Source organism: Aplidium turbinatum, chromosome 3 (assembly GCF_918807975.1).
Source record: "Aplidium turbinatum chromosome 3, kaAplTurb1.1, whole genome shotgun sequence".
Taxonomy (NCBI): domain Eukaryota; kingdom Metazoa; phylum Chordata; class Ascidiacea; order Aplousobranchia; family Polyclinidae; genus Aplidium; species Aplidium turbinatum.
The window spans coordinates 44,335,484-44,349,725 of record NC_137474.1 but is presented as its reverse complement, the minus strand read 5'-3'; the positions used below and the strand labels follow the sequence as shown (position 1 = coordinate 44,349,725).

The following is a 14,242-nucleotide window of genomic DNA, read 5'->3' as shown; positions in this document are numbered from 1 at the left end:
ATATAAATCGTAAACAATTATATGATAGTGAAAAGATGCTAAAGTCATAGAAAGGATCAGGCACTAAGGCACTTCCTCTATGGGTGATCACAAATCTAAACTTCAACGATCAATAAATGACACAAAACTCTAAAGTTTTTGCTCGAAATCAATCTTTATACCATCGACGACTAGCTATCTCCCACACAGCATTACAATTTCATTTTACAATTTATTTGTTGCAGAACCGGTTTTCGTTCATAGAGAACTCATCAGTACAACTATTAATAAATTATAATAAACATTTAATCAAAGTAGAGATGAAATTATCAGTTTTTACAAAAGTTAATCGTCCAACATTGAATGATTAATCTCCATAATTCCAGCTCTGTTGAGCTGTTTTCATGCATCATTGAACGTGTTTTGCCATTTCAGTAATTCCATTTGAGATTGTTAACAGACTAACAGTTGTTCGTTTTCGATATACAGCACTACAGCTTTTGTAAAGTTCAATTCAACTTTTACAATCTGAAGCTACTGCGTAACTGCTATTAAAAAGAAGAAAGTTAAAAGAAATGGAATATGAATATGGAATAAAGAAATGGAAATTTTATGATCTTGCTGGAATTGGAGATTAATCATTCAATGTTGGAAGATTAACCATTGTTAAAACTGATAATTTCATCTCTACTTTGATTAAATGTTTATTATAATTTATTAATAGTTGTACTGATGAGTTCTCTATGAACGAAAACCGGTTCTGCAACAAATAAATTGAAAATGAAATTGTAATGCTGTGTGGGAGATAGCTATAGTCGTCGATGGTATAAAGATTGATTTCGAGCAAACACTTTAGAGTTTTATAACAATTATACGATATATAATAACGTTTGTTGATGTTAAGATAGCATATAACTTATGATTTGTTGTTAAAACTATGGGCATTCCAAACTTTGCAAATTTGGAGCATCTCGTAGTCTGCAACTTGTTCCTTTATGACAAACTCACAAGTCGAGCGACTTATCATCTATTGCTCGTACATATTTAAGTGGAACAATCAGACTGCAATGCGTAAATATTTTATAAATATTATACAACGTCGATACAAATAAATATCAACGTCGGTAATAAAACGTTTGTTTCATGGTGCGTTGATGATTCGGCCATATAAACGCACAAACAGGTTAATTTTCTAAGATATTCATGAGATGTTGTGCGGTTAATGCCAATAATTGTCTCGATATCAATCGCATGAGTTTCTCTCTTATGGCCTTGTTTTCGCTTCATTTGGTTTATAAATTTAGTTTTTTAGCGATAAACTTAAATGTGCTTTGACATGTTTTAATAGCAATATATTTCCTTGGTTTTTTAACCGTAAGTCAAAACAAACAGCATGTTTAAACGCAGAATTGTTTGTCAAATCCAAAGTGCGTTGCGTAAAAATATTTCTAAGCAAATTTATTATTAGTTTTTCAAAACCAAAGGTGCTTATTATTTAGATAAAATTTTGTTTCTTTTAGAAGTTTTGAAATAGTTTGTTTCGTTTCATATCCAGCCAAAATATTTGTCTTAGTTTTGTTTCGTATATATTCGTATACTGTTAATACTTTTGTGAAAGATTTCGTTTTGTTTAGGCCAAATAAGGTGCCTTTCGAACGGCACTAGACAGCTGTCAAAAAATTCTTCCTGTGCCGCATTTTTGATACTCTTTCCTTTCCACTTTAAGATGAAAGTGATTGAAATTGATTCAATTATATTGAATATAACAAGATAAACCATAAACAATTATTATTATGATGAACAATAATGTTTGCTTGTGTTAAGATATCTGTGTGATATCAGAGAGATATGAAGAGATCAGTGTGATATCAGACATTATGTAGTCGTACTGTATCCCAGGTAGCAATAGTGGGCGTGCAGCTGGCATCATCAGGGCGGCGAGCGCTCACATTGACGACATCGAAAATGGTTAGCGGTAGGACAGCACCCGAATGGCGAATACAGTAATGACTTTTTTTCTTTAAAGTGTATCGTTTTCTGCTGGCTTCGCGCCATCGACTTTCGTACGAAAGGCCGTGCTTGATTAGAAAAATTTCATCATCATACCGTTTAGTTGCGTTTGATTGAAGTCACGTGCCATTTCAAACACGCGGTTGATTTGAGTTGAACTTCAACTTCAACTGTTGAAGCATGTTTGTCTAATTGTCTTTTGGGCTTGCCGCTTGCTCAATTATTGGGAAGACTGCTGTACAATATAGCTTACTCCGCATTTAAGGATAAAGTAGGTAAGGAAATAGCTACAAAAAAAATTAGGCTATCGTGTTTTTTCAGCAGGTTTTTAGGCACATTGATAGATATTTCGGTGATGCAATTACTTTAGTGCTGCAATGCTATAAAAACCTAAGTCTAAAGTTAGTCTGTGGTACAGGTATGTACTGGTTGCTGCATAGATTGTGTATTATTAATTTAATTTTTGTATATATTATATTACAAAATTAAGATCGGAACAAACCATAGGACGAATTATTTGTTTTACATGTGTTTTGTTTACAGGTTTATTGTAGTAAGTAAAACCAAAACACTGTAGTAAAACCAAAAATACTCGAAATTTAACAAACAAGTCATACAGTAGCCCATGCACAAAGCAAACTGATATAGAATTGGTCTATTCTTGAGCAATGGCGACACTATTGAGAGATTTAGCTAAAAAAGACATATTAGGCCTACATATTAGTTCACAAAAAATATTGTGAGTTTATATATTATTGAGTATATATGTATTATCGCATTCATTGCAAATGAATTGCGAGTGTTCTTGGCAAACGTTGAGTTTGCAAGTAGCACAGAATTGTCTGCACTTTTGATGTTTGCGTATTTCTCGCAAAGATAGCATCTAGCCTTCTTTGATTTTGGCGCCTGATTTTCAATAGCTGTTTCTTTTATTTTGTTGTGAATTTAGATATCTTGTTGATTTTAAAGTCGAAGCTGGTAATCCAGCAAGCTCTTTTCCCAGTTGAATCTAAAAGTTTCTTCTCATTTATACATGCATGCTTCAGTGTTGTGCTGCTACTTGGCCTTGCAATTGATGCTATATCACAAAAGCATTGACAGCAGTGACATCGATCATGCTGTAAAATAAAGCTATCGGTCATCTTTTTGTCATTCTTTTGGAAGTGTATTTCCTAACCGTTCTGTCAATAGTGTCGACTACTCTTTTAGTGCTGTTGTAATACAAGATTACTTGGAATGCAACAGGTTTGGGTCCGTTGGACCCCACGGTACAAGATTAAGGTTAAAAATTAAGATTTTGACTTTGTCTCAAACTTCAAAAATCGTTTGTACACATCGAATGAAACAAAAGATTATCCGGCGTGTTATACTAGAATGGAGAACAACAGAAGTGGAAGATGGATAACAAAACAGTGACGAAGAGAGATGATAGAAAGCAAGAAATGGTATCATATTTTTGGACTTAACACCAGAATCTTTCAGTGATCTTCAATGCCTTTAACGGCTTGTGAGGAGCACTACAACTGTTATCTTGTCTTTGAAAATAATTTTCAAAAAACTCAACCACAAAATCTCGCTCTTTATTAAGGTCGTCACTTATTACTGAAAGTCTGTAATGCATTCTGATCTCAACCAATTTTAATCAACATCGAGTTTCTTACAACAGCTGACGCAAGCCTCATTGCAGTAACGTCAAATTCTGCACCAACCTGATGGACTTTTATAGATGCATACAGCACACGTAATGACATTTTTGATCACTTAGTCTTTTTATTTTGCACTTTTTGTATGCTAAATTCAATTATTTATTGTGTTGTCATATATGCCTTAGTGGCAATGTGGCTCAGATGACCACTATATGTGGCTAATTTTGTTACTATTTCGTGAGCCTGTTCAAACATTTGCTTAACACTAGAATTACCGGGATTTTTTACACCCTAGAATTACCACGGTGTCCTATAGGACACCTTCAGTAATGCAGCGTTTTTCTGTCTAACTCTAACTGCTAGTGTTTTAACTATTATTATGCATTATAAATGAAAGCAATTTCTTAAGAAACACATTTGCATGCAACTGGTATTGTTGAAGACCTATTTCGAACAAAAAAGCATAAGAAATAAGCAGTTTATGGGACACGGTTTAGCAATCTTAGACTAGCCTACAGATGTAAAAGAAACATAAATGAGTACACTTGTGACCAGCCATATATATAATGAATGCATCACAATATAATTTGCAACACCCGCTGAATTTTACAAAAACAACTTTTGAATCATTCTGCGAACACTTTCCACAGGTAGGATTCTGACACTTGGAACACTTAAATGACGTTGCATTGTTATAGCCTCTTCTATAGCATTCCCTGCGTTTTCTTGACCCAGGTGTCATGACAATAGTTGTGTTGTTTTGTGGTTGGTGGTACAAACATTCAATGAGCTCGAGTATAAAGTCTCTTCGTAATATATGGTTTCCAGTCGACTTTATAAAAAGGGCACATGCGTTGATTGCCGCTATATCGAGATCGAGGATGTTACCCCATACAGCTATAATGGCCACCTCCTGGAAACTGATCGCGTACTGTACAAACGAGCCATTTGATCAAAAACGTCGACGCAGACTTTGTTCTCATTGTAGAAACTGATCACACATGGCTTTTTGGCAGCCGTGGTAGTGTCCACATCTGGCGTAGAATGCATGGCAAATAACAGACAGACTGTTGTTTAGCTTTTCGTTGGCACTTTACATAGGTACTATAGTGTGTGAAATGTAAACGTAAAAACCTTGCTGTGGCCGTGTTACAAATCAAAGACTTGCTGTTGCGTCATAATGAGTTAGTTTCGACAGGCAGCTATTGATAGCAAAAGAGATTTAGGTTTAAAATAACGTTATTAAGCCAATACAGTGTAAAATGTTTTCTGGTGTCTTATAGGACACCGTGGTAATTCTAGGGTATAAAATCAACAATGCGGTATAATTTCTTGAAAAAATACTCTTGGAATTCGGGCAACACGGTAACATTATGTCAACTAAATTTTGTAAAAAGTCAAGAAATTTCAGAAGAAAAGCTCTTAATCCGAAGCGGCAATTGCAGATTAAAGAAGATCCGGTGTCGTATAGGATACCTTGGTAATTCTAATGTTAATCAACTGTATATTTAAAGATACTTTGAAGATCCAATCCCTTTGTATTGTTTTGAAATTTCAAAATATTTCGCTTTATTTCAATGCAAAATTGTTTGTCTTGAATTCGTTTTAGCAAACAAAAGTCGCAGAAACTCTTCCTGCGTGTCAGATTTTGTGCATTTTTACTTTTACATTTTCCTTTAATCGAAAAACGGTTTCACTTTTGATATTTAAGAAAATTACCGTTTACTGTCCTGTAAGCGGAGAAAACTTTTTTCTCTCAACTTTGAGACATTCCAAGTCTGACTTGCCAGATTGCTGGAAGATAAAGACTTCCGTTTCTTCGACTTGTTGTCCTTCTTTAGCCATTGCAAACAAACTGTGTTTATTCAGAAATGCCTGCATATAAGCACTAAGCAGGCGCTAACCGATTAATCATTAATGCAATAAACAAAGAAAAACGAAACAGATGATCAGACACTGCTTCAATGCGTGACGGACACCTACGAGAAATCACCATCAGGCATTGGAGCGTGAAAAACAGGACAGTAAACGGTAGTTTTCTTAAATATTACTTTTGATATTTCATTTTTAATTTTTTAACTTTCAGTTTACTAAAATTTTATTTATAAATTTTTAATAACTCCAGCTTTTTGTTCATTTTGCTTGAGTGAACGTTTTAAACTAAAGTGAAAGATAAACGCAATTTTTTCATTACTACTAAATAATATCTTTGTTAAAACAAAATATTTTTTTGATTGTGCTTCGATCTGCATTAATTCAAACATTGAAATTACTAGTTTAAAAGGAATAAAGATAAAATATAAGAAATCATCAAAAATTGTGACTGTTACTCGATGGTCAAAGAAATTATTTCACGAGTAATGTTTAGGATGAGAACCTGCAGTTGGACTATGCTGCTGTGGACAAAACAGAATTATGTTTCTGATAACTAAATCACTAAGGGCGGAATTCAGAAACCAGACTTAAGGCGGCTTAAGTCTGTCTGGACAAAAGTCTGCGTTAAGCGTCGATTTTGCGATTCAGAAAGCAGACTTACGCTTTAGCAAGGCTTATACTCGGCTTAAAAGCCGAAAGATATAAGCCAACTGCAGAGGTGGTTTAAGCCTCTGTTGAAGGAAAAAGTGTTTGGCTAACACTGGAGGTATTGAAAGTAGGAGGTTTGTTACAGCATTTTTTTTTTAAATATACCATCTGGTGCAAAGGCCACGAGACTTTTTTGATAGTTTTTAATGTGAAACAGGTGTGCCTGTTATCTTATCTTGGTTGCAGGCAGAGTTTCGGTCTGACAGTTGGCTTGATTGTTGAATAACTACACTTCTTTCAGACGCTGACAATAGTAGGTTACTAGTGTTATTGCTGGTGGTGTAAATTTTGAAATGCCTATTTTGTGTTGTTGAATAACCAGACGCTGACACGCAGTTTAGTAATATTGCTTGTAACATCACTTTTGCAAACATACAATTGTGATTGGTCATACTTTTTCCTTTGTCTGCAATGCCAGGAAAAACAAGTCTATTAACTATCTTACATTTGACAGTTTTCAGACCAAAGGGAGTCTATGCGCCCGCCCTTTTAGTCATAAGCTGGCTACAGTATTCCTACAATTGTACTATTTTTAACTTTCAAGGCATCAAAAATAACCCGAGTTATCTGATTCTTTCAAATTGATGAATTATTGCAAACGAAAACCATGTGCGTATTGGCATAACGTTGTCTTAACGTTGTTTCAGTGCTTAATGAGTATTACTTGCTTGTGAAGGAAATTTTTGCGCCAGATCTGTTGCGTCATGGATTACTTGGCATCTACGTAAACGAACGACTTACTGATGCAACTACAACGTTTCTATTTCAACGTCACAAAAAACGACTTTTTTTCTAGTTGTACAGTAGGTTTAAATAGCACAACATTGCATTATTTGTTGATTTATCATGAATATAGCTCAGCTATACGCAAACACTTCTTCGCGTCAGTTAGCTATCGCTAAGATATGAACTACTGATTTAAATTCAGTGAGCAACTTGATGAGCGAGTTTGCTGCGCTTTTAGATAAAGATAGTTTATACAAATTCCCGTAACCCTTTAATGTAAATTGCATTATCATTTCTTATTTCAATAAAAATACCAAGAGGATTTAATTACAACGATTCTGAACGCCAACTGCTTATTGACCTCATCAAAGACTTTCCAGTGGTGGAAAATAAATAAAAAAATGATAAAAAAGCCTTTCCAAAATAATCAAGCGAGGAATGATTTAACTAAAGTTTTTAACGCGAACAGCTCTACTGAAAGGACCAGCCAGAGAGCAAAACCCGTTATATTTACATTGATGCAACGTCTGCAGGCGTTGAATCAATGTAAAAATGACGAATCTTGCTGTCTGGACACAGATCAGCTGAAAAAGTTAGGTTTAGTTAGTCCATCTGAAACATGCCGTTATTGACACAGGTTTTGGTTTGATACTTAGGTCACAGTATATTATTGCATATAATTGTATTTTCGTTTTCTCACAAATTTTCAAACCATTGCTTTTAGGCAACTCTTCGATGAAGAGTATGCAAATATTTACATTGAAAGGTCTGTTCGCGATCATGCAGATCCTTTTAATCAACTTAACGACAAGCAGTTTTGCCAACGTTTCCGTCTTAGCAAAACTGCAACTATGGAACTCTTTGAATTGTTTTAAAATGACGAAACGTTGACAACCCGATCGCATGCAATACGCCCATACTGCAGCTATTGGTAAGCCTTCGATTTTTTGCAAGTGGCCATTTCCAGAGAAGCGATGGCGACTTGGCCGGGGTTAGTCAAAGTTCTGTTTGCAGAATTGTAGCGCGTATTTCTCGGTGCATACCCATTGTCACCCAATAGGATTCCATCAATTTCTCCATTCTCAAATTTATCTCGAATGATGCTGTTGTCAAAAATCCGCGCATCATGTGTCAATCCTGGCCATGATTATGCAAGCAAAGTCAAAACTTTCCTATTTAGGCATCAAAAATAACTTGAGTAACCTGATTCTTTCAAATTTATGAATTATTGTAAACGAAAGCCATGTGCATATTGCCATAACGTTGTTTCATTGTTAAATGAGTATTCCTTGCTTGTTAATGAACTTTTTGTACTAGATCTGTTGCGTCATGGATTACTCGGCATCTACGTTAGTTAACGAACGACTTACTGATGCAACTATAACGTATTTCAACATCATAAAAAAGTGCTTTTTTCTAGTTGTGAGTTTAAAGCACAACATTGCCTTATTTGGTGGTTCAGCAGGAATGTCGCTCAGCTTTACAGCCTTCAGTTTCATGCTTCATTACCTCAACCAAAGAGTTGCTATAGCAATTTCTCTTTCGCGCGAAAACAAAGAGGCTTAACACGGTCTTATATAAGTCGCGCGTAAGTCGAGTTTCTGCATCGCAAATAAGCTTCACGTATAAGCCTGGCCTATATAAGTCTGACTTACGCATAACACTGACTTATTTTGACACGCAAATCTGACTTCCGCCCTAAACCATGTAATATTCATTCAATAATTACCGGGTTATCCATTGATGCAATCGTGTTTGCAATCCCGGTGATCGCATGGCTGCTAAGTTGGCACTTGGATAACTTCAACGTCTTCACATTTGGGATTGCATTCAATAAAGAAACAGCAGCTTCATCACTGATTGGATTCTCACCAAGATCGAGCTCATCAATCTACAACATACAAATCATCATTATTTAAACATATAAAACCTAAAATTTATATGATATATAATAACGTTTGTTGATGTTAAGATGACGTATAACTTATGATTTGTTGTTAAAACATTGGGCATACCAAACTTTGTAAATTTAGAGCATCTCGTAGTCTGCAATTTGTTCCTTTATGACAAACTCACAAATCGAGCGACTTATCATCCATTGCTCGTACATATTAGACTGGAACAAACAGACTTCCATGAGTAAATATTATACAACGTCGATACAAATGGATTTCAACGTCGGTAATAAAACGTTTGTTTCATGTTACGTTGATGATTCGGCCATATAAACGCACAAACAGGTTAATTTTCTAAGATATTCATGGGATGTTGTGTGGTTAATGCCAATAATTGTCTCGATATCAATCGCATGAGTTTCTCTCTTATGGCCTTGTTTTCGCTTCATTTGGTTTATAAATTTAGTTTTTTAGAAATACACTTAAATGTGTTTAGAAATCTCTTCAATAATAAGTTATTTGCTTCGTCTTTAAACCGTAAATCAAAACAAACAAAATGTATAAACCCAGAAATGTTTGCCAAATCCAAAGTGCGTTGTATTAAAACACCTTCTAAGCAAATATATTATAAGTTTTTCAAAACCAAAAGTGCTAATTGTTTAGATATAAAAGATTTTCGTTTAGAAGTTTTGAAATATTTTGTTTCACTTCGTTTCCTGTCAAAAATATTTTTCTTGGTTTCGTTTCGTATATATTCGTAAACAGTGTTGTACAGTAACAGTACTGTAAACAGTGTTGTACGTTGACGACGTCAACTTTTTGTTGACGCTGAGGCTAGCGCCGTCAGTTTACTTTTTAGTTGACGGAAGTGATAGCGCCGTCAATTATTTTGCCGATTTTAAGCGTCACGCGCTATGCGTCATTTTTCGTTTGTATGGAAAATTTCGTTTCACAATGTGAGTTAAATTTTGTAAGACGTTTTGACTTTCAAGCTGATAGCAATAAACAATCTTTTTGTGTGGCAGCTGTTCGTCTATCCAATTATGCAGTTTCAAGTTTGTTTATTGTATCCTGCGTTAATCTGAGTCGAGAAAAGACGAAATCGTCTTTCGCAGCTCGATACAGTCTCAAAAACCAAACTCGTTAGAAGTCGAATACTTTCATTTTGTGAAATCCTGGCTGAAATAGCGATAGAAATTAGCGCTGACTCTGACGCCGTCAATTTCTTGAAGAGCTTACGCAGTACATTACGCCGTAAAGTTTTTAGGCAAATTGCGCTAACGCTGACGCCGTCAATTTATTTCATTGACGCGTACAACACTGACTGTAAATACTTTTGTGAAAGATTTCGTTTGATTTTAGAAAATAACGTGCCTTTCAAACGACACTAGCCACTTCCTTTCGGATGTCCGCCATAGCCGACAATTTTTTCCGTGCCAATTCCTCGGATGTCGGCTATTTCCGACAGATTTTTCTTGGTTTGACAGCGGGAGTGGCCTTTTGCCGTACATTGCTAGCAGTTGAGAGGGAAATCACCTAATGGTTCTGTTATCTTCAGGCATAATTCAGGCCCTTATAGTGTAGTCATATTAGGGTTTGACCGGGAAAAAATTCGTAACTTATCAAATTTGGTACCAAAAGAAGCGCAATTTTATGTACATCATCATATCCAAAATCCTCTTCAATCGGCTTTGAGCAAATGGAATGGGGGGCATTGGAAATTTTCGTCTAGCGCCCCCTAACGGAAATGAACTATAATCATTTTTTCTAATACTTTCATACTGATTTCTGATTTGGTTTTTCAAATATCGCAATCTGTAGCTTTGTGAGAACATTCTGGAAAAAATCCTGGATGTGACGTCATGATGACGTCACAATAATAATGATTGCAATATCGTAATTACTCTTCAATACTAGGGGATGAATGGAATGCAAGAATACTCCCAGTAAAGCCACTTTTCTTTTCGTTTTTTACTTTGTTGAATACAATAAGTTTAATGGGGAGTGATGGGCTACTTAAAACACATGTTGCGCCATCTAGTGCAGAAAATGTAAATGTTGACAATCGAGAATTTCCAGTGAATGCAATCGTTGGTTTGTGCATATTGTTTTGTGTTCATTTAGGCTACTTGAGTAAACCTTTCAGAGCATTTAAAAAATCAAAGAAAAAATGTAATACTTGCAACAGCAATGGCGTCATAATGCACTGGTTAAAAGGAATGTTTTATGAACGATCACGAATATCACTGTTATAAGGTAAATAGTAAAATTCAATATCAATCTTTGCAAATACTTATGAACAATTCTACATGTCAAACCAAACATATCATATCAGTAGAAGGCGTTTGAAATTAATTAAAATTGTTTCAAAAGTTTTGTATTCATGATTTCTTTTCCTGACTTGTAAATCGCTTTTTTTTGCAACCAACACTTCAAGAAAGCTAGATTTTGAATAATTTTGACCAAATTTGAATCTGATATTTATTTTTCAACATCAAATATGTTTCTATCCGCTTCCTCGTCACTTCCAACGCTGTCTTCGTCTGATGAAACTTCGTCTTTGTCATAATTTTCACAATCCACTCCACAGCAATTACCACACGCAGAAACACATGGTAGCCCGTGCCGCCTGCAGCTGCAAACGTTGGTAGGCCTACTGCAAGGACTTTTCTTAGTGACGTTACAGTTACATCGTACAAAGCGAAGAATGTTATCAGGAGCCGCACTCAAATCTATCAGAATAGGATCGTAACTCCCATTGGATAATTTCCAGCCCCAATCGAGCGGATTTAGTTCTAAGTAGCCTGTGCATAGCTTAACCGAAAAATTAGTAAAGAACGAAGGCAATTCCGAATATGTTCATCTTGTACAATTATATTAATTCTAAATACAATATTTCGTAAAGTAACATTTACATCATTCAAGCAAGTAAAACCGAGTTTATCATGAAAGTTCCTAGTTGCCAAAAACAAATTGTAGGTTACTTTGTCCAAACAATGCACAGTAGTATCGCAACCCGACCGAGCATAGATGAACAAAATATGACTTGTAATGACATCTCCAGTTGATTTGACCAAATCTTCAATTTTCCAGATTTCTTTGTCACCTTTGTTGCTAGCATCAGAAAGCATGTAGAGATGCATACCATTTTTCCAGTGAAACATCAACAACACTAGAATATCAGTGTCAGCCGCTACAACAACCACATCTTTGTTGTTATCTTCTGCATACTCCAATGCTGCTGAAACGATTTGAGTGTCCGCATCTCCCAAACTGTTTCGAACATCATGACCTTCTCTCCGCAGCTCGTCTGATAGGAAAGATTTGAACTGTGATTTATTCTGCTCGTTCTTCAAAACTACTTCTTGGTTGAATGTTGAGATCATTTCTAAGTTATCCAAACTTACAAAGGCACCCATTTTCCCTGTTCTTCGTTTGTGTTCATGATCTTTTACGTAGGGACCATTATCATATCCATCAAAAACTATACACGATCGTCCGTATTTCTTGTTTACATACTTTGTGTATTGATCCAAAATTGACCGATATGGACGATTTTTTAGCCACTTTACTTTATGCAGCAGAGCACCTCCATCCAGTATATGAAATGATTGATCCCATATGTAGGTGGAAGATGTGACATCTTTCTTTAAAGCCTGTCCCAGTTTTGCTTTGCTTGATTTTCGCATCATCGAATTCTGAAACAGCGAGGTAGGAACAGCTGTCAGCTCATACTGGAAAAAGCTTTGTATATCCTCTTCCCTCTCAATCAACACAAGCAACCTGGAAAATAGGAGCAATGGGTCGACATGCACTTTCTCCTTGTCGATTCTTACACCAATCTCTAGTGCTTCTAGCGTCTTGATCTGATCTCTCTTCTTAATTTTTGCTTCTGAATACGAAACACCGTCTAGTTGATGCTGGATTGCTTCACCAACACTTTCTGCATCATCACAATTGATTCCATCTCCTTCTGTTCCTGTAACTTCTGTTACAATATTTCTTAGTAAAGGCTCACTTTCATAGAAGGGGTTATGGCTTTTAATCCAAGATCGAATCTTCACCAAATCATCATTGTCTCGCTTTATACGGCTTGTTCCTAATTCTGAATGTTGATTGCTTGTTTTATGTGGGTTCCCAGTTAATGTTATCATAGCGTCATGTATTGAAGCGCAAACATGCATCGTGTGTAGGCCTACCCAGGTCAGCATTACATTTTCTGTCATCCCTCTTTCACGGGTTAAGCCACCACGTGTCTTCAGTAGGGTGGGCCGTTTTTGATTTTTTTTTGAATATCAAAAACGGCTAGTCATAAAAAGTGGCACATGCATGAAAAAATTACGTGTGCAAAATTTCATCAGTTTGGGGGTGCATCTTCTGCCCCCGCAGGGGGGTCAAACTTTCATTTTTTTGAAAAAAAAGGGGAAATTTCACTTTCCGTTTTAACATAAATTTTTTTATAATTTTTCTACTGGCTAGTTATAAATTGTAAGTGGGATGTACCCAGAACTTTCCTATGTAAAGGCAGGTTCGAAGCTTAAGGCTTACTGCCCCCGCATCGACGACCAAAATGCTGAATTTTCACCAATTTGAGATGCTATTTTGTCATTGCTCAATAAACAAACTTGTCGCAAAAGGGCGAGATGGTGTTAACGCTGTACGCTCATTTATGTTCTGTCCATTAACTTTGCAGGATGATACGAACTGACAAACTATAAGACGTAGTCTTGCTTAAATTAAAAACAATAGTAGCCTACGTTTGATCAGTTGCAGCTATAAAACGCAACCTATTACTTCAGAATAAAAGCAATATGATCTGGAGGTTGCGTAAATGGAATGTACTGTACAGTTCCACGTGAATTGTTATCATGATTTTGTTTACACAAACTTGTCATTTACAAACCATTAAACGTTCACTTGATAGGCTACTACAGAACCACATACAAGAGTAAACTTTGTTTGACAGCAATGTAACGATAAAAAAAAAACTTGTGTTAACAGAAAAAAAAAAATTCTGTCAAAAATACAGCAAATAACAAGTCTTTTAGCCAGTTCCCCAGATTATTGCTCAAGTTTAGTTTTGGCTGAAGTCTAATCAATCATAAAATGTTGTTTCGACTGGAACCAAGAATTTTTTTTCCTTGATTGTAATATTGCGTTAATGTAGGCTACCCATCTCTTTCAACGCTGTCCACCACATGTGATGAGCATCTGTTGTGTGTGGCAGACAAAACGTAGAAAACAACTGTTGAAAAGGCATCTTTGTTTTGATGTGCTCTTTTATCACATTGCTGTCAACACCACGCATCGCTGGGGGTTCCGTAACTGGAATATTTTACCAGTCTATCATCTCAAAGTAACGTTCGGAACTGAACTGAAATATTGACAGGGTGAAATTTTGCT

The 14,242-nt window shown here is 35.8% G+C and overlaps 1 protein-coding gene across 1 annotated transcript in view; it reads right to left on the bottom strand.

The window, feature by feature from the left end:
* Window positions 1–5,357: 5,357 nt before the first annotated feature.
* LOC145766853 (protein NLRC5-like) overlaps window positions 5,358–14,242 on the bottom strand; it is a 57,725-nt gene continuing 48,840 nt past the window's right edge. Inside the window, exons 4-5 of the mRNA XM_082578554.1 lie at window positions 8,674–8,835; window positions 5,358–5,510 (exon numbers count right to left, since the gene is read on the bottom strand). Coding sequence (XP_082434680.1) covers window positions 5,358–5,510; window positions 8,674–8,835 — 315 coding nt within the window. The remainder of the gene's footprint in view (window positions 5,511–8,673; window positions 8,836–14,242) is intronic.